The sequence below is a fragment of the Myotis daubentonii genome, chromosome 18 (assembly GCF_963259705.1).
Source record: "Myotis daubentonii chromosome 18, mMyoDau2.1, whole genome shotgun sequence".
NCBI classification, from domain to species: Eukaryota; Metazoa; Chordata; class Mammalia; order Chiroptera; family Vespertilionidae; genus Myotis; species Myotis daubentonii.
Window position 1 is genome coordinate 5742368 of NC_081857.1, and position 18374 is coordinate 5760741.

At 44.9% G+C, this 18374-nt stretch overlaps 2 protein-coding genes across 5 annotated transcripts in view; one reads left to right on the forward strand and one right to left on the reverse strand.

Annotated features, from left to right (window-relative positions):
* Positions 1 to 4572, reverse strand: part of RNF115 (ring finger protein 115) — a 74974-nt gene extending 70402 nt beyond the window's left edge. The window contains exon 1 of one of the 4 annotated variants that reach the window (XM_059673448.1): positions 4343 to 4572. In XM_059673448.1, the coding sequence (XP_059529431.1) occupies positions 4343 to 4438 (96 nt within the window). In that variant the 5' untranslated portion in view covers positions 4439 to 4572. The remainder of the gene's footprint in view (positions 1 to 4342) is intronic. The other 3 variants (XM_059673445.1, XM_059673446.1, XM_059673449.1) reach the window with 3 other exon arrangements.
* Positions 4573 to 4720: 148 nt separating this feature from the next.
* POLR3C (RNA polymerase III subunit C) lies at positions 4721 to 18018 on the forward strand. Its single transcript, XM_059673444.1, has 15 exons — positions 4721 to 4877; positions 5952 to 6118; positions 6652 to 6907; positions 7017 to 7202; positions 8676 to 8764; positions 10761 to 10865; positions 10994 to 11086; positions 12866 to 12946; positions 13188 to 13239; positions 14100 to 14160; positions 15096 to 15246; positions 15985 to 16086; positions 16208 to 16257; positions 16668 to 16817; positions 17842 to 18018. Exons 2-15 carry the CDS (start codon positions 5972 to 5974, stop codon positions 17921 to 17923), a joined length of 1605 nt encoding a protein of 534 aa, XP_059529427.1. The 5' UTR covers positions 4721 to 4877; positions 5952 to 5971; the 3' UTR covers positions 17924 to 18018.
* The last annotated feature ends 356 nt before the right edge of the window (positions 18019 to 18374 follow it).

An 18374-nucleotide genomic window follows, 5' to 3' on the forward strand; every position in this document is an offset into this window, starting at 1 on the left:
AAATAAACTGATGAACAAAAGAGATCCAGAGACAGAAGCATAGAAAAACAAAAACAAAAAAAGAAGCATAGAACAGACTGCGGAATCTCAGAGTGAAGGCAGGGGAGGGTGGTTGGGTGGGAAGAGATCAACCAAAGAACTGGCATGCACATATGCCTAATCCATGAACCCAGACAATAGGGTGGTGAAGGCAGGGGTGGGGGCGGGCTAGAAGAAGTCAATGGGGGGGGGGGGGGGGGAGACATACATAATACTTTCAACAATAAAAATTTAATTTAAAATAAATAAATAAATAAAGTTAGATGGGCCTGTTAATCTTTCATCGTAGGACTGACAGAAAAATGATAAAAACCTAAGGATACTTTCAGGGCAAAAGTTGGGTAAGCTATTGCTATAGTCTCACATACTTCCAAATGTATAAAGAAGCGCTATATCCTAGAGACAGGGGAAGGGAAAAGCAAGAGGTTTAAAAACCTTGCAACCTAATTCCACTAAACACAATTATGATTCTGCTTTGTGGTGAATAAGTTGGCAAGAGATTAGGTACCTGTAAACCAGCCTTCCCACCGATTAGGTGAAGAAAACTACCTAGCATAGCTCATGAAAAGCTGATGTAAACTCAATACTCAGCCTTACGTGTTCAGAGAGGACCTATCTCCTAAAAAGAGCTTACGTAAAGCTCCACACTCATCCTTAGGTGTTCAGAGAATGCATTACTCATGGGTGGTGAGTCCTGTGATCCAACTTGCACAAGGGTAAAGTACCTTCTTGAGATGCAAAATAAGTCAAGACAAAGAAAAACTTTATTCCTGGTAAGTTGGGTCTAGCTATCCTCAAAACATCCAGGTTTCCCACATTTGTCCAGCAGAAGAAACAACACATGCTTAATGTATGATGAGTACTTACAAGTAAGTTTTTCAAATTTATATAAAAAATTATTTTTAAAAACTTTTCAATGTTTCCTATACAAACAAAAACTATATTACTGACTTGAGTGTGAGAGTTGGTTTTTCAGTAGCAGAGCTACCCACTTACTGACCTGTTCATACCTCCAACCCCCCCCCCCCCGCCCCCCGGAAGTATTTGTGCTTTACTTATTTATTTTTAATATATTTTTATTGATTTCAGAGAGGGAGAGAGAGACAGAAACAACAATGATGAGAGAGAATCATTGATCAGGTGCCTCCTGCACGTCCCCTACTGGGACCGAGCCCCCAACCCAGGCATGTGCCCTTGACAGGAATCAAACCTAGGACTTTTCAGTCTGCAGGCAGATGCTCTAGCCCAGCCGTGGGCAAACTTTTTGATTCGAGGGCCACAATGGGTTCTTAAACTGGACCGGAGGGCCGGAACAAAAGCATGGATGGAGTGTTTGTGTGAACTAATATAAATTCAAAGTAAACATCATTACATAAAAGGGTACAGTCTTTTTTTTCAATAGTTTTATTCATTTCAAACGGGCCGCAGGCCGTAGTTTGCCCACGGCTGCTCTAGCCACTGAACCAAACCAGCCAGGGCTTGACCTAATCAATTCTTACAACCAACATTTTCCAGATAACAGTCTGGGTTAAGGATATAGAAATGGCCATGAAACTCACTAGCTTATCTATGAATAAAAACTCTACCCCTAACCTCACTGCACCTTTTCCTAAAAATGCGTAACTATCTACTGTTTCTCCCTTTCCTACTCAGTATATGCTACAAATTCTCCTTAATTTGAATTTTATCTATCCTGTGGAACTCAATCTAAAATCCGATCTTCCCTTTCTCCTAATTCTAAAGCACATATTACCCATCTTCGTTCACCTTACATTTTTTCCGTTTGTCTCATCTTTTCCAAAAAACTGTCAGATTCTTCAGGGTAGGTCCCATATTCCTAGGTATGCCTTAAGGACAGCCAGCAGAGAACCTTTATGTATGGATAAGTATTCCGTCATATTTAATTGCATTAGACCTTAATTGACAAGTCAGGCACCACAAATAATGTGATGCCTCCAGGCATCAAAGTAAGGCTTAGAAAAATACCTAAAGTCTTTCAAACTATCCCTTTTCAAGAGCACTTCACAATGAGGACTTTAGGTGGTAAAAAAAAAAAAAAAAATGTAAGTTGTGGAGAGTTGGACTGTTTTCTCACCCTTAAAGGTAAATAAGCAAATGACTTAAAATACCCTAAGAGCTAAGTACGGTGACAGATGGATACTGGACTGTTCATGGTGATCACTGTAAGGTACAGAAATGTCAAAGCACTATGCTGTACACCCGAAGCTAATGTAACATCTATGTCAACCGTAGTTTAAAAACAGCTTTACATGGGGGGGGGGGGGGGGCTCCAAAAGAACCAAGGCGGCGATGTTCAACAAGGCATCACATGTCACTGGTCACACACATACTGGACAAATTCCAGACACCCTGTCTGTGGTGAGAGGTCTGGGGGCTCTGATGGCCACTGGACAAAATCAAGGCACTTGCTCTTCTCAGCACTGAATGCGGCATAAAGCACACACGGCACAGACAGGCCATCAAAACCAAGTAACATACAGTAACAGGAAGAAAATTCTGAGATGTTCTAAATTAAAACAAGAGGCCGGAGAGTGAGAGACAGAACAATTAGCTTCTTAATAGCTGTGAACCAGCTGACCAGACTGCTCACTTTCCTTCCATCCCCTGCAGGACTCCAGATTAATTCCCAGGTGGCTATTTCCGCAGGTTACCCTAGCCAGGGCCAGCAAGCCGGGAGCCCCAGCTTCTTGTTTACCCGCGGGCTTTCCCAAATGCTGCCCCGCCGGTCCACAGGAGGGGACATTTCTTCTCGTGGACTCTGCCTATCGCAGACCTGGCCCCACTTCACCTGCTCCCACCTTTCTGCCTACAGCTCATGGAAATTCTTTAAGTCTTTCTTGATGGATAAAAATGCTTGCAAGCTTCGAGATGATGGACATGTTATCTTTCCTACCAAGCTGGTGATTTAGACTCCAGCAATGGTCTAATAAGCCCTTTCTTTTAAAAAAGATTTTCAGCCGTCTAAACTAACATTTTTTTTTTGTTTCCTAAGACGAAACTGTTAGGACAAATGGAAAAGAAAGAAAATGCCATAAAAGCCTGAAAAAAGCACAACTTTCGGTGATAAGGTTCGAACGCCCTTCGGTGCTTCTTCACAGGACTCCACTCGGGCGTCTAAGAAATAAGGCATTGGGACTGCACACTCCGTGGACTTCCTCCTGGCCTGAACCTGACCCTCGGTTAAGTGGCTGGGTGGCCACCCTTCCGTAGCCCCCTTGACGCTTGTCAGTGGAGCAATCACACCTCCCGCCGAAGGGCTAGCGTGCTCTGGGGCGGGTCTCCCCGCAGGAGCCCCGACGCAGCCGACACAGCTCGGGTTTGCTGGCCTGCGGCACAGGCGCTGTCCTCCTCCCTCCAGGGGCCAACAGCCAGCCTGATGGAAACCGGTGGCGGCCGATGTGTCAGAGGACGCAGTCCCCTGCACGCTGCCCTGGATCTTTTCAGGAGGCAGAATGGGGGAGGGCGCCGGTGAGAGATGGCGCTGAAGACCCTGGCAGCAGGACAGCCCAAACAGCCAAGTTGAAACAATGTGCCCTGCCTTCTTCCTAAGCCATTTCCTTCAACGGCGGCCGGGCGCCCGCGGGTCATCAGTCCGCCGCTGTTTTCACTTTCCCCAGAACCTGCGAGCCCCGAGCACAAACCCCTCCCGCTCCATGACCTCCCAGCCTCTGCCCCGGCGACCACGGGGAAGGGACTGCCTTATCAATCCACTGTTCTGATTCACCGAAGATGGGGGGCCGGGGGGTGGGGGGTGGAAGAGGAAATAGAGGAAGGTGAGAACAGCAGAAAGGGGGGAGGGAGGGGGAGGGGGGCGGTCATCGTGAGGAGGAGCCAGGTGAAGAAGAAAGAAGACGGAGGGAGCCCGGGCCGGCAGCGCAGTGGGTTGGATGGAGCATCCTGCCCACGGCCAAGGTTGCCAATCCCACCCCCGGTCGGAGCACACAGGGAAGCAGCCAATGAACGCACAAATAAGCGGAACAGCAAATCGATGTTTCTCCACGAAAATCAATCCATAAGTAAAAATGTTTAAGAAGAAAACTGAGGGGAGAGTTGTCAGGGGAGAACCTGCTAAGGAAGGAAAAGATGGGGGAGGGGCAGGGCAGGAGAGAGGGGTAACGGGGCAGGTGGCGCGACCGGGAGCCGGGAGGGCGGAGAGGGAGCGAGCCGCCGCGGCCAGAGAACAGTGGGCAGCGGGATTCGGGAGACCGATTTCGGGGGGTTGCGGGGCGCTTCGAACCCCTTCCGGGACTTCGGGGCGTGGGCAGGGACGCGGGGCTCTTACCGGTAGTTTGGGGTTGACCTCGCCCTTGCAAAAGTGGCAGAAAAACCGATGCGCGGCGACGGCGGCGCCGGTCCCGGCAGCCGAGGCCTCCGCCATCTTCCTCTTCCGCCCGGCGGTCCGAAAGGGACACCGCCTCCCTCGCCTGCCGCTCGCTGCCGGCTGCAGTCGCCGCCCGGCCCGCGCTTCCTCAATGCACCGCCGCTCCGGGCCCGCGTCAGTCACGTGAGCGCCCGGCCCTCGGAGGCGGCGTGGACCCAGGCCCCGCCCCCAGCGTCACAGGAGCCGGAAGGAAAGTCCGCCGGCACCTCCCCCGCGGCCCCTCGCCGGTCCTCCAAACTCCTAGCGAGATGAAAGAAAGAGCGTCCCCGGGAACCACCGAGACTCTGGGGTAGAGTGGCCCACGTTGTCCCCTTTTCCGGGTCCTCCTGGTTATGCGTCTGGCGAGGAAGGGCCGAGGGCTGTGCCTCTGCCTGGGCGGCAGCGGGAGCCGCACGGAGCCGAGGGAAACTGGGCGTTAGATTGCGGTGACGCAGAGGTTAGTGAAAACGCTGTCTGAACCGGACCAAGGAACCCGGTCCCGAACTGGGACCCTGCGTGTAGGGAGTGAAGAGCCAGGACCAAGCTCCTTGGAAGCCCTTTCCGGGGATGACGAGGGTCTGGGATGTTTCCCTGGAGACGTGTGGACGGGGGTACCGAAGCTGAGAGGCCAAGACTTGCCTTCTGAGGAATGGAGCAATGTTTGGTAGCACTTGTGATTTTTCTAAAAAGGAAGCAATTATATAGTCACCTATATATTGTGTCTACTTTGTCAAGAAGTAGAAATTTCCGAGTTAAATACTGCCCTGCAAACAACGTACTTCGTCTCCCATTGGAAACACACTGTTGCAAAGCTTTCCTTTACCTCTTAACTTCTTTTCCTAAGTTGTCATTTCCTGTATGGACTGGGAACGATACTGCCTGTTCACTCCCAATAGGCTGTGAAGTGGCCTTAATTCTTCCAAACAAGTGTGGAATCGAAGGCCTGTGACACTGTAAAACCATCTACATCCAATCTTTAAAGAAAATTAGAATCACACACAATCCCATAAAGATAAATGTTTCTCTCTCTCCCTCTACCTTCCTCTCTGAAATCAATAAAAAAAAATTTTAAACATTTTTTAAAAAGATCAATGTGATGTATAGTCCAGTTTTTTCTTTCTATTTGTACATTTTATTCTTGATTAAATTTCCCTCCACATTTTGCTTTGTGGCCTGCTTCTTCTACTTAGTGGACAATTTTCTATGGTAATACATATACAAAAGTGTTGGAGTAACACTCCGTTGTATGGGTTTACCATAATTTATTGAAGTATTCCTCATTGTTAGACATTACGTTGTTTCCAGTATGTTAGTATTCTAAAGAGAACTACAGTAACATCTTTTTATTATTTCCTTTGAAGAGAGTATCCAAAATGAAATTATTAGGTTGAAGATAGGCAAGATTTTAAGGCTTTTGATATGTAATGTCAAATCACCCTCCACAAATTACTTGAATTTATACTCAGCAGTCTACACCCAACATAAAAGAAAACCTCTCCCGCATACAGTGTTTTTTTATTCTTTATTCTAGCTCTGAAACTCCTTAGTACAATGACTCAAGCAGAAATTAAACTGTGCTCTTTGTTGCTGCAAGAGCATTTTGGAGAGATCGTGGAAAAAATTGGAGTCCACCTAATCAGAACGGGCAGCCAGCCACTAAGAGTGATTGCCCATGACACAAGAACATCGCCGGATCAGGTATGTTTGGAGGATACCAATCTGCTTTTGTTTTCATTAATGTCTTCTGCTTACCTTTGAGTATTGTTACTCCCCACCCCCACAAAACGGAACGGGAGAGCGCCTGCTCTGGGATCAGCACGGTGTTCTTTGTGGGGAAAGAGGATGAGACAGAGGCCCTGAGGTCTGCTTCTCAAAGTGTCCTCATCATTGCTTCTTAGGCAAATCTTTGCTCCTCCTTTGCCATCTGTCCTTTATTCACAATGAGTCTGTGAATCTCAGTACTGCCCTTAAGGGATGAGAATAACAGAAGGGAAGTAAATTTTACTTTGAAAAATAAAGGTCAGAGGAAATAGCGTCCTAGCAAGGAATCTTCCTGATTTCTTCCATTTACATGTGATGACTCTTATTAGCTGTTCCAATGGGAGGAGGAAGGCAGCACAGAGATTCTTACTCAGACATCTCCTGATGCTTAGTAAACTGTTGGGCAAAAGTTGCGAGCAATAAAGAGCTGTGTCTTGGGATCTTTGCTCTTTCTTTTGGGTCTTATCCAGGTGAAAAAGGCCCTGTGTGTCCTCATCCAGCATAACCTGGTGACATACCAAGTGCACAAGCGTGGCACGGTGGAGTACGAAGCCCAGTGCAGCCGGCTGCTGCGCATGCTCAGGTACCCCCGTTACATCTACACCGCCAAGACCCTGTACAGTGACACGGGCGAGCTGATTGTGGAGGAGCTGCTGTTGAACGGCAAGATGACAATGTCCGCTCTCGTGAAGAGGGTGGCAGACCGGCTGACAGAAACCATGGAAGGTCAGTACTGTAGCAACAGCTGTTAGCACAAGCACAGATTGGCTGCCTGCAGGAGCACACCCTCAGCTATCTCAGCCGTCTCACCTGCCTCTCTTCTCCTGTTGCACAGATGGCAAGACCATGGACTATGCTGAGGTGTCGAGCACGTTTGTGCGGCTAGCAGACACGCACTTTGTGCAGCGTTGCCCGTTGGTGTCTCCCACTGAGAATTCAGAGCCTGGGCCACCGCAGCCTGCCCCCACTCTTGTCATCAATGAAAATGACATGTACCTGGTTCCTAAACTGAGCTTGATAGGTAAGGAATTTTGACCACTGGAACCGTGATTTGCCCTAATTGTGGATTCTTCCTCGGTGATTGTTAAGTAAATGAATGAATGAATGAATTGAGCAGTTAGCAAGTATTTACTCTGTGCCAGATACTGTGGTATAAAATATAAAAAAAAAACATGGTCTCTGCCTTTTGTGGGGGCTTAAGGCTAGTACAAGAGACTTACATTAATTAAATAAATAACAAACTGTGGTAAGTACTGTGAAGGAAAAGTGTAAGGTATTTTGAAAATATATAACGAGACTGGAGTTACCTGGGAGTTTGGAGCCCGTTCTTCTTTGAGAAAGTGGCATTTGAGCTAAGATTTGGAGCAGAAGTAGTAGCCAACCGGTGAGGTAAGGTATGAAGGGGTACAGAGGATAAGCATTTTTGGCAAAGGTACATAGTGAGAGAGAAAAAAATAGGGTATTTGAGAAAGTGAACGAAGGTCAGTTAAAGCACGGAGTGCAAAGGAAAGAGAGCCATAAGAATAAGGTTAGGGAGATAGGCAAGGGCTAGATCACGCAAGACCTCATAGAATATCTGTTCTTTATCCTAAGAGCAAAGGAAAACCACTGAAGGATTTTAAGCCGCAAAGTGACAATCTAATTTGCATTTTAAAAAGATTTTTCTGTGCGCAGAAAGGATGGGGCAAAAGTAAGTGTAGACAGCCCGGTGGACGTAATTCAGTGGTTGAGCGTCAGCCTATGAGCCAGGAGGTCACAGTTCGATTCCAAGTCAAGGCATATATGCCTGGGTTGCAGGCTCGATCCCCAGTGTGGAGCATGCAGGAGGCAGCCAATCAATGATTCTCTCTCATCATTGATGTTTCTATCTCTCTCCCTCTCCCTTCCTCTCTGAAATCAATCAATAAATAATTAAAAATAAATAAATTAGACAAACCAGTGAAAAATATATAGAAGTGGTGAAGTAGACAAGTATCAAGAATGACCTCTAGCCCTAACCGGTTTGGCTCAGTAGATAGAGCGTCAGCCTGCAGACCCAAGGGTCCCAGGTTCGATTCCAGTCATGGGCATGTACCTTGGTTGCAGGCACATACCCAGTGGGGAGTGTGCAGGAGGCAGCTGATCCGATGTTTCTGACTCTCTATTCCTCTCCCCTCCTCTCTTTAAAAAATCAATAAAATATATTTTTTAAAACAAAAAAATGACGTCTATGTCTGATGCACATTCGTGGGAGGATGATGCTGCCATTCACTGTGAAAGGAAACATTAGAGCAGGTGCAGTTTGAGGGATTAAGATTATGAATTTCTGTGTTAACGTTGAATTTCCGATAACTTCATCATTTACCTGAGTTTCTGGTAGCTGCTCCATCTTCTGAGCAACTCTAAACTAGCGGCAGCTACAGACGTCCTTGGGATAGGGAGACACCTGCTCTCATGTTTGCTCATGTCCTGTCATGAGATGTAGCCTAATTGTTCCAACTGTTTTACTTGGCAGGGAAAGGTAAAAGGAGGAGATCGTCTGAGGATGATGCCACTGGGGAGCCCAAGGCCAAGAGACTAAAACACAGCACAGATAATAAAGAGGTAATAGGGCTTTGTGACTAGGAGTCCTCACCCTGAGGCAGGTCAGAGAGAGCACGAAGATAAGTCCCAAGAGACTCTAAAGGTTCCTGGGTTAAGTAGTAGGATTAGAGCTGCATTAAATATTGGTCAGCAAGAGAATAATGAAGAGTGAACTCCCTTCTGAGGCTTGAACTTACTTCATTCATTGGACAGAGGTAACAGCTTACGCAAAAAAAGGACCTAGAAAAAGGTGGTTATTCAGTGTAGCTGGAACATAGCGACCCATGGGAACCAGTGGTAAGAAATGAGTCTAGAAAGGTATTTGTGAGCCTGAGCTTTTATCTTCAAATGCCTTCTCAGCATCTCTATAAAGATGTCTAATGAATATCTCAAATTTAGTATGGCCAAAACGGAATAATTGTTTTCTCCCATCCAAATATCTGTTCTCTCAATTTTCCTCATCTTAGTAAAGGACCTGGCCAGCCACCTCTAGGTCACCACCACTTGCTTAGGCCAAAATCCTAGGAACCATCTGATCTCCCAGTAAAACATGTCAGCCCAATTTCCAAAATTACCTAAACTCCAGCTGTTCCTCACCATTTCCAGTGTTGTCATCCTAGTCCAAACCATTACATCTCGAGTCAATGCTTTGCCAGCACTCTCCTGAATGGTCACTCTACCTGCATTCTTACCTATTTAACTTTCTGAGTTTTTTTTAATCCCAACATAACACTGACTTGGACTCCTTTAATAGCTTCCCGTTACTCTTAGAAGAAACCCAAGTCTTGGCTATGGGTTATTAAGCCTTATATGAGCAGGTGGTTACAAGACCTGCTGGAGACCAGGCTGTCCACCCTCAGCTCTTTCCACTCTCCCTCGTGTTCACCGTGTTCCAGCTTCTTTCTTTCCATTCCTCAAAATGTCAAACTCTTTCAATCTTCAGGCTTTTGCCTTTAGTATTCCTTCTGCTTCAAATGCCTTTCCCACAGATCTTCATGTAGTTACCTTTTTTTAATAGGTCAGGGCACATGCCCAGGGTGTGGGCTCAATCCCCAGTGGGGGGGCATGGAAGAGGCAGCTGATCGATGATTCTCTCTCATCATTGATGTTTCTGTCTCTCTCTCTCCCTCTCCGTTTCTCTCTGCAATCAATAAAAATAAATTATTTTTAAAAAGAATAGTGTCATGAAATCCAAGGGGGTCGCATAAAATTAAGAAGGAAAAAAGTCCCACCTTGTCGTGTGCTTCAGAAAGAACAAAGAAGATCAGAATTGGAAAGTATTCTTCGAATTTAGCAACAAGGGGGTCCTCAGGGGCCTTGGCATTTTCAGTGCGGTGGTGGAGATGGGTTGAGTACCTCTGTGGAAAGAGATACAGCTGGGATGGTCAACTCTTTGAGAACCTTGACTAACAAAAATAAAAAGGAGAAAAGTCATAGTGTTGAAGAAGAGTTACTTTAGAGTAGACGAGATTTGGACAAGATAAAGGTTGATGGGGAAAAGACAGTAAAGAAAGAGGCTGAAGATTTAGAGAGGAGGGAAAACTGAGCTGGGTCCCTGAGAATGCAGGGAGGGTAAGATCTCACATTCAGTGTGGGCATTAAGCTTGGGTAAAAGGGGGAACGTGTTTTCCACTGTGATATAAGTGGAATTTTAAAAAAAATAAATGGGGGGGGGGTGCACAAAGGTGGATGAGTTCTGGCCTAATGGCTTCTGTTTTCTCAAAATAAGAGGCAAGGTCATCTGCTGAGAGTGATAAGGGTGGGGTGAGATTTGAGGAGACCAGAGAGGAGTTCAAATGTACAAGAGAGAAAAAGATTGGAGGTTGGTTGAGAATCTGTTTGAAGTGAGGCTGTGAACTTATTAAGGCACTGGTCCACATGACTGGATGATTTCTCAGCAACCGATTTGTTGCTACTGTAAAAGAAAAGAAGTGGTGGCCAGTTCCATTTAAGCTCCTCACCAGAAAACTCTTCACTACATGTAGATGCTTCTTGCTAATCCTTTTCTCCTCCTCAGCCCATTCCAGATGATGGCATTTATTGGCAGGCCAACCTTGACAGATTCCACCAGCACTTCCGAGACCAAGCCATTGTCAGCGCAGTGGCCAACAGGATGGACCAGGTGATATCTGAGGGGGTGGGACAGTGGCCATCAGGGACAGTCTTACTTGCCAGATGTGGCCTTTGACATTTAGCCAGAGCCAGTACAGCAGAATGAATTCTGAATTCCAGTTCACTTTTCAATTCCAGACCAGCAGCGAGATCGTAAGAACCATGCTTCGAATGAGCGAGATTACCACTCCCTCTGGTGCCCCCTTCACCCAGCCATTGTCCTCCAATGAGGTGAGTTTCATGTTGTACTACTTTTCTGACAGGCTCTTGGGTATTATAACATAACTAGAGGCCCGATGCACGAAAATCGTGCAAGAGTAGGCCTGCCTTCCCTTGGCTGCCGTCCGGAAGGACGTCTGGTCCAACTAGCATATTACGCTTTGATTATTATAGATTATTATACATACAGCCTGGAATTAGGCTGATGAGGTTTGAGCCTTAAAAGAGTCTTTGTTGTTTGAGGTGAGACAGGGATTATCTTCAGGTGGTAAGTATTAAAATATTTGGTCTCTTTGGATCCAGCCTTTAAAAATCTAAACCATACCCTGACCAGTTTGGCTCAGTGGATAGAGCGTCGGCCTGCGGACTGAAGGGTCCAGGTTCGATTCCGGTCAAGGGCATGTACCTTGGTTGTGGGCATATCCCCAATGGGGAGTGTGCAGGAGGCAGCTGATAGATGTTTCTCTCTCATTGATGTGTCTAACTCTCTATCCCTCTCTCTTCTACTCTGTAAAAAAATCAATAAAATATATTTAAAAAAAATAAAAATCTAAACCATTCTCTTAGTCAAAGTACAAGCTATTCCTATTCTAAGAATGCACTATTGCAATCTGAGAGCCTTGGTGCTCAGGACATTATACAGCCCCTTATTTGTTTTTTTTCCAACATATTTTGTATATTTTAAACTTGTTTAATTATATCTGTTTCTTAAAATATTTAACATATCCAGTGTGTTTATTTATATTCTATTACTTTCCTAATTAACGTATATTTATTCATACAAAAAATACTTAGTAAACTTTTTTTTTTTAATATATTTTTATTGATATTTTACAGAGAGGAAGGGAGAGGGATAGAGAGTTAGAAACATCGATGAGAGAGAAACACCGATCAGCTGCCTCCTGCACACCTCCTACTGGGGATGTGCCCGCAACCAAGGTACATGCCCTTGACTGGAATCGAACCTGGGACCTTTCAGTCCGCAGGCCGATGCTCTATCCACTGATCCAAACCAGTCAGGGCATACTTAGTAAACTTTTATTTATATTTAAATTTTTTAACTTATATAACAAAAAATTAAATACATGCCCAGCTGTTGTAGCTCAGTGGTTGAGCATCAACCCATGAACCAGGATGTCACGGTTTGATTCCCAGTCAGTGCACATTCCCAGGTTTTGGGCTCGATCCCTAGTAGGAGTTGTGCAGGAGGCAGCTGATGGATGATTCCCTCTCATCATTGATGTTTCTATCTCTCCCTTCCTATCTGGAGTCAATAAAAATATTCTTTTAAAAATTTAAATGTTTTTTTCAAATGACAAAGTAATTACATGACCTATATTCAAACAGAATAGAAATGTATAATTTTTAAAAAGTTGTAGTTCCCCAAACTATTATAGTTTTGCATAATCCCAATCCCAGGTATCCTTGTTAATAGTTCGGTATGTATCTTTATTCAAACTATTTTTATGTATCATCCAACATATATATAGGTATGTGTACATGTTATAAACTTGCATTTTTCATATGCCAATATAATATAAACCTTTTCATGTCAGTTATAGATCTTATTTTTTATAATGGCTACGTCATATTCCACTTAATGGCTATGCTATACTTTATTTTAATCAATCCCTTATTATTGGACACTAGATTTTTACTCTTACAAACATTGCTGCTATATTTTTGGACATTTTTATACTGTGATATCTAAAATTAAAACATATGTACTTTAGTAATGTCAGCAATTCTAAGTTCCCAAACCCATTTTCACTGTCTGTTTTTGTACCATAGATCTTCAGATCTCTACCTACTGGCTACAACATCTCTAAGCAAGTTCTTGATCAGTATCTCACTCTGCTGGCAGATGATCCAGTAAGTCTGATTTTTTAATGTTTCTTTTTTTCTGCTATGTTTATGATTTATTTCTGCCAGTGATACCTGGTATCATTCTCCTATAGCCTCATTCTCTATCTAACCAACTCAGACAATTTCTCTACCATCATCTAATAGGAGGCTTGCCTTCTATAGACTCTTGGCTAGATTTGCTCCTTTGGAAACAGAATCACTGGATTGTCCAGTCAGTTAACACAGTCTCTCTCTTTTTTTTTAATAGCTAGAGTTTGTTGGAAAGTCTGGCGACAGTGGTGGAGGAATGTATGTCATCAGTATCCTTACCAGTTATTTCTGTACAGTCCAGCAGCCGGACTATGAGGGTGGTGACTTATGACAGAAAAGATGCGATAAAATTTAGTATGCTAAATAAGAGAAAATTTAACTAATACATCGATGATAAAGAAGTAAAAAGGACTTTTTGTTTGTTTTTGTTAATCCTCACCCAAGGATATTTTCCCCATTGATTGTTTTTAGAGAGAGTGGGAGAGAGGAGGAGAGAGAGAAAGATACATCAATATGAGAAAGACACATCGATTGGTTGACTCCCACATGCGCCCCAACTGGGGCCAGGGATAAACCTGCAACCCAGATACATGCCCTTGTCAGAATTGAACCTGCGACCCTTTGGTGTGTGGGCTGACACTCTAACCACTGATCAACACCATCCAGGGCAAAAAGGACTTTTAATTAACCAAATTTTAGTTAAGTTAAATCCTGACTTAAACACCATACTTAATTAAATTAAAGTTTTGAAATACTTATTTATCCTAAATGTGATCAATGTGAAAAACAAATAACATTTAAATTTTAAATTAGAGACTTAGGGCCGAAACCAGTTTGGCTCAGTGGATGGCGTGTCGGCCTGCGGACTGAGGGGTCCTGGGTTCGGTTCCGGTCAAGGGCATGTGCCTGGGTTTTGGGCACATCCCCAGTGGGGGATGTGCAGGAGGCAGCTGATGATGTTTCTCTCTCATCGATGTTTCTAACTCGCTGTCTCTCTCCCTTCCTCTCTGTAAAAAAATCAATAAAATATATTAAAAATAAGTAAATAAATTAGAGACTTAGGAATTAAACTAATATCACAATGACCAGGCCAAAGCATGATTGAGTGACCTTAATCCTCTACATAAAGACCTACATAAGGTTCTCGGATCCCTAGCCACAGCCACTCTGGAGTCGGTTGTACAGGAGAGGTAAGGGGGTCACCGTGATCGGGGTAGGGGGTCAGACACTTCCTTTCCATGCCCGATTTGAACAAGTAATTTGATCATTATGTAAGCAACCAACATAGGCATACCTGCCCCATTTTTATTTTTATTTTTTTATTGATTTCAGAGAGGAAGGGAGAGGGATAGAGATAGAAACATCAGTGATGAGAGAGAATCACCGATTGGCCACCTCCCGCACACCCCTCACTGGGAATCGAGCCTGCAACCCAGGCATGTGCCGTTGGCCAGAATCGAACCTAGGACCTTTCAGTCCAAGGCCGACGCTCTATCCACTGAGCCAAATCTGCTAGGGCTACCTGCCCCATTTTTCCACTGGACTGCTGTGGATCCCATCTACTACTACTCTTTTTTTTTTAAAGTAACACGATCTTGGTGAACTTCTTTTTTTTAATCTTTCTTTTTTTTATAGTTTATTGATTTTTTACATAGATGAAGGGAGAGGGATAGAGAGTTAGAAACACTGATGAGAGAGAAACATCAGTCAGCTGCCTCCTGCACACCCCCCACTGGGGATGTGCCCGCAACCCAGGTACATACCCTTGACCGGAATCAAACCTGGGCCCCTTGAGTCCGCAGGCCGACGCTCTATCCACTGAGCCAAACCGATTAGGGCTACTACTGCTCTTTATCCTAAATATCCTCCTGCTGAATTCCCAGTGCCATTGGACCAGCCTCCCTAAGGCTTTTACTTACCAGGGCAGGAAGTGAGGCCCTCCGGTGTGTCGGCAGTCAGTGACTGCCTCATGGTTAGCAGCACCATCCTCAGTCTGTCTGTGAAGCTGTGAAAGAGATCGCTGATTGCTGTCCCTCTCTGGTCCTGGCTGCACACATGGAAACAGCCACCACCGTGTGTGACTAGGAGCTAAGGCATGCGGTTTACTGTCGTCATTCCTTTCCAGATTTGGGTCTCGCTGTGCCAGAATATTTCGTCTAGTTTTGCAAAAGAAACACCTGGAGCAGAAGCAGGTAGAAGACTTCGCAATGATTCCAGCAAAGGAGGCGAAGGATATGCTTTATAAGATGCTCTCAGAAAATTTCATATTGCTCCAGGTAACCAATGGGTAATAGCCATCAACCAACAAAGCTGGACGAGCGTGAGAGAAACTCCTGAGGCTTGCATCCTGAGCCCCAAGCAAACTCTTATCCAGCTCTGAGACAGGAAGAAAGAAAAGGTTAATGAAGACATAGCCAGCATTGGAAAGATACTTGCGGAGCTTTAACTGGCCTAGTAAAAATAAGGCACAGCCAAGAAGTCACTCCGCCCTTTTTCTTTAGTGCCTCATCCTGTGATTTGTCCTTTCCTTGAACTTTACGTTTATTATAGAATACATTTATCAACACCTAGTGAGTTCCACTATGTGCAAAGCCATGCAGTAGACCCTGTAAGGAAATAGAACGGATTTTGGAATCTGAATCACAGCTCTTCCTCTTACCTAGTTACGTTAAGCAAATTACCCACCATAATTTTTCCCATCTGTAAAATGGTGGTGGATGGTAAGAAAATAATGCGGATGATAGTAAAGATCAAATACAGTCTACCTGGCACACAAGAGTTGCTCAACAAATGTTAGTTGCCTTCTCCGCTCCACTCAGAATGTTCAAATGGAAAAAACAGGGCAGCTGAATTCTCCTTGAGGCTGAGCATGCCGGAACCACAGATATGAATGACTGGGGAAGGGGAAAGTGTAAGGGAAAGAGAGAGGCAGAGTGGCTTCAGAGGGGACACATGTTTACTTTGCAGTTCTGAACGGTATAATTCCTCTCATTTTTCCTTCTGTGGACAAGTAGGAAATTCCCAAAACGCCAGACCATGCCCCTTCCAGGACCTTCTATTTGTACACTGTGAACATCCTGTCAGCTGCCCGCATGCTGCTGCACAGGTGCTACAAGGTAACTCCTGGGCCTTCTTCCATTCCCTCCACAGAGACCACTTACCTCATGCCCCCTTTAGCCTTTTCACCTGAGCTACTGAAGTAGAACTGTGTGCGTTTTTTGTCTTCTCTCTCCTCAGAGCGTAGCCAACTTGATAGAAAGGAGGCAATTTGAAACCAAGGAGAACAAGTGAGTAGCAATTTAGTTTAGTAATTGCATTTTTTCAAGGTCAAAGGCTTGAGGGGAAATTTCCTATAGAAATGGAAACCAATAGAGACAGTCTGGTTGCATTGAATTGTTGGGTTAGGTTGGCATAAATCATGCATTAGTCTACACTCTTTTAATATACTCCCAGTGAAATAATTTTGTAGATTATATTCATGAGAAATGTACAAACTGGCACCAAACATAAAGTGCAAATGAGAGGCAATAAGAGTTCCGGGAGTGAAGTCACATTTCTAAGTTTGTAGAAAACATCCTTAAAAGGTGACATTATCCATTTTGACCAGGAACCTGGTAAAGGGCGTGTTATACCCCAGGGCTAATGGGTAAAATCTCCACAGCTAGGAGACCAGTTAGGAGTTGTGTTTGTTTGACAGGCGGCTCCTAGAAAAGTCTCAGAGGGTGGAAGCCATCATCGCCTCCATGCAGGCTACAGGTGCGGAGGAGGCCCAGCTACAGGAAATAGAGGAGATGATCACAGCCCCTGAACGCCAGCAGATAGAGACTCTCAAACGGAACGTCAACAAGTAAGCATCCTACACATCAAGCCTCCGTTTCAAATACCTTCCAGGCTCACCCACCTCTCCACGTTGACACAAACAACCCTGAACTCACTGTCTTTTCCAGCTCACCTAACAGAATCTAATCCACCTATTTCCCCAAACTGAACTCTGAAGACATCCTCAGCTTCTCCTCCCGCACCACACACCTTGTTCACCAAGGTTGTTGATTTTACTTCAGTTCATGTGTTTCAAATCTGGCCTTCCGTCTTGGTCCCCAAGATGAGAGAGACATATCAACATGCCTCCCACATGCACCCTGACCAGGACTCAAACCTGCCACCCTCTGGTATATGAGATGATGCTCCAACCAACTGAGCTACACCAGCCAGTGCTAAAACTAACTTTTGTGATTTTATATCCTGCAACTTTTAAAGTTTTGTTTGTTGACTCTTTAGTTTTTTTGCAGATCCTTTGAGATTTTTCTATGTTTAGGATCATGCCAATCTGAATGCCTTGTATTTCTTTTTCTTACCTAATTGCCTGGCTAGAACCTCCAGTAAAAGGTTGAATGGAAGTGAAAAGCAGACATCCTTGCCTTGTTCCCCATCTTAAGGCGAAAGCTTTCAGTCTTGCACCATTAGGATGATGTTAGCCGTGGGGTTTTCATAGATGGCTTCAATCATGTTGAGGAAGTTCCCTTCCATGCCTAATCACTACTCAGTTTAGCCGCAGCCACTTTCAGCTTCTATTTTAAAACACACTGGAACCTTCTATGCCTTTACATGTGCTATTCTTTCTCTTGGTTGCAAGTTAGACTTTAACTTCTCCCAGGAGAGGCTGTATCTTTTGAATCCTCAGCAAGTTCCACAGTGCCTGGCATTTAAGAGATGCTCAGTAAATGGGAGAATGATCTATTGGTTTCCTGCTTTCTACCCATTAATCTCAGGGGTGACCAAGCAATTCTGCACGGCCACACCGCGCCCAGCCTCTCACTGTAAATCTGCTAGTAAATGTTCAGTCTGGGCAAATGGTCTCACTTTTCACTCAGGCTGGACGCCAGCGAGATCCAGGTGGATGAAACTATCTTCTTGCTGGAGTCGTACATAGAGAGCAACACGAAGAGGCAGTGACCCTGAAGAAGAGTCTTCCTCAAAGACCTGAGGGGTTGGAAGGAGAAATAAAGGAGCTGCCTGGATGCATTCTTCGCAGTGGGATAAACTATGGATTCTTGTACTGAAACCCTCTATCCCTGCCTCCTAGAATACACCAGCTTGCTGATCCTGTCTTTGAACCATCACTACATTCTCTCCTCGTTGGCAGGAAAAAGAAACTTAGATCCCACCCAGAAGTCAGCCCAGCTGTGTTTGAACATTCCTGGCAGTGAAGAAACTTCTTCCTAAGCAGTCCATTACATTTTCAAAAAGCTATACCTGTTTCCCGGCTGGTGTCACTCAGTGGTTGAATATCGACCCATGAACTAGGAGGTCACGGCTCAATTCCCAGTCAGGGTACATGCTCAGGCTGTGGGCTCAATCCCCAGTAGGGGGCATGCAGGAGGCAGCCAATCAGTGATTCTCTCTC

Excerpts from the sequence above, each read along its gene's own strand:
- POLR3C (XM_059673444.1), top strand. The coding sequence starts at position 5,972 with ATGACTCAAGCAGAAATTAAACTGTGCTCTTTGTTGCTGCAAGAGCAT. Across the intron at positions 7,203-8,675 it reads TCCTAAACTGAGCTTGATAG|GGAAAGGTAAAAGGAGGAGA; the intron begins GTAAGGAATTTT and ends TTTACTTGGCAG. Across the intron at positions 16,258-16,667 it reads TTTGAAACCAAGGAGAACAA|GCGGCTCCTAGAAAAGTCTC; the intron begins GTGAGTAGCAAT and ends TTTGTTTGACAG.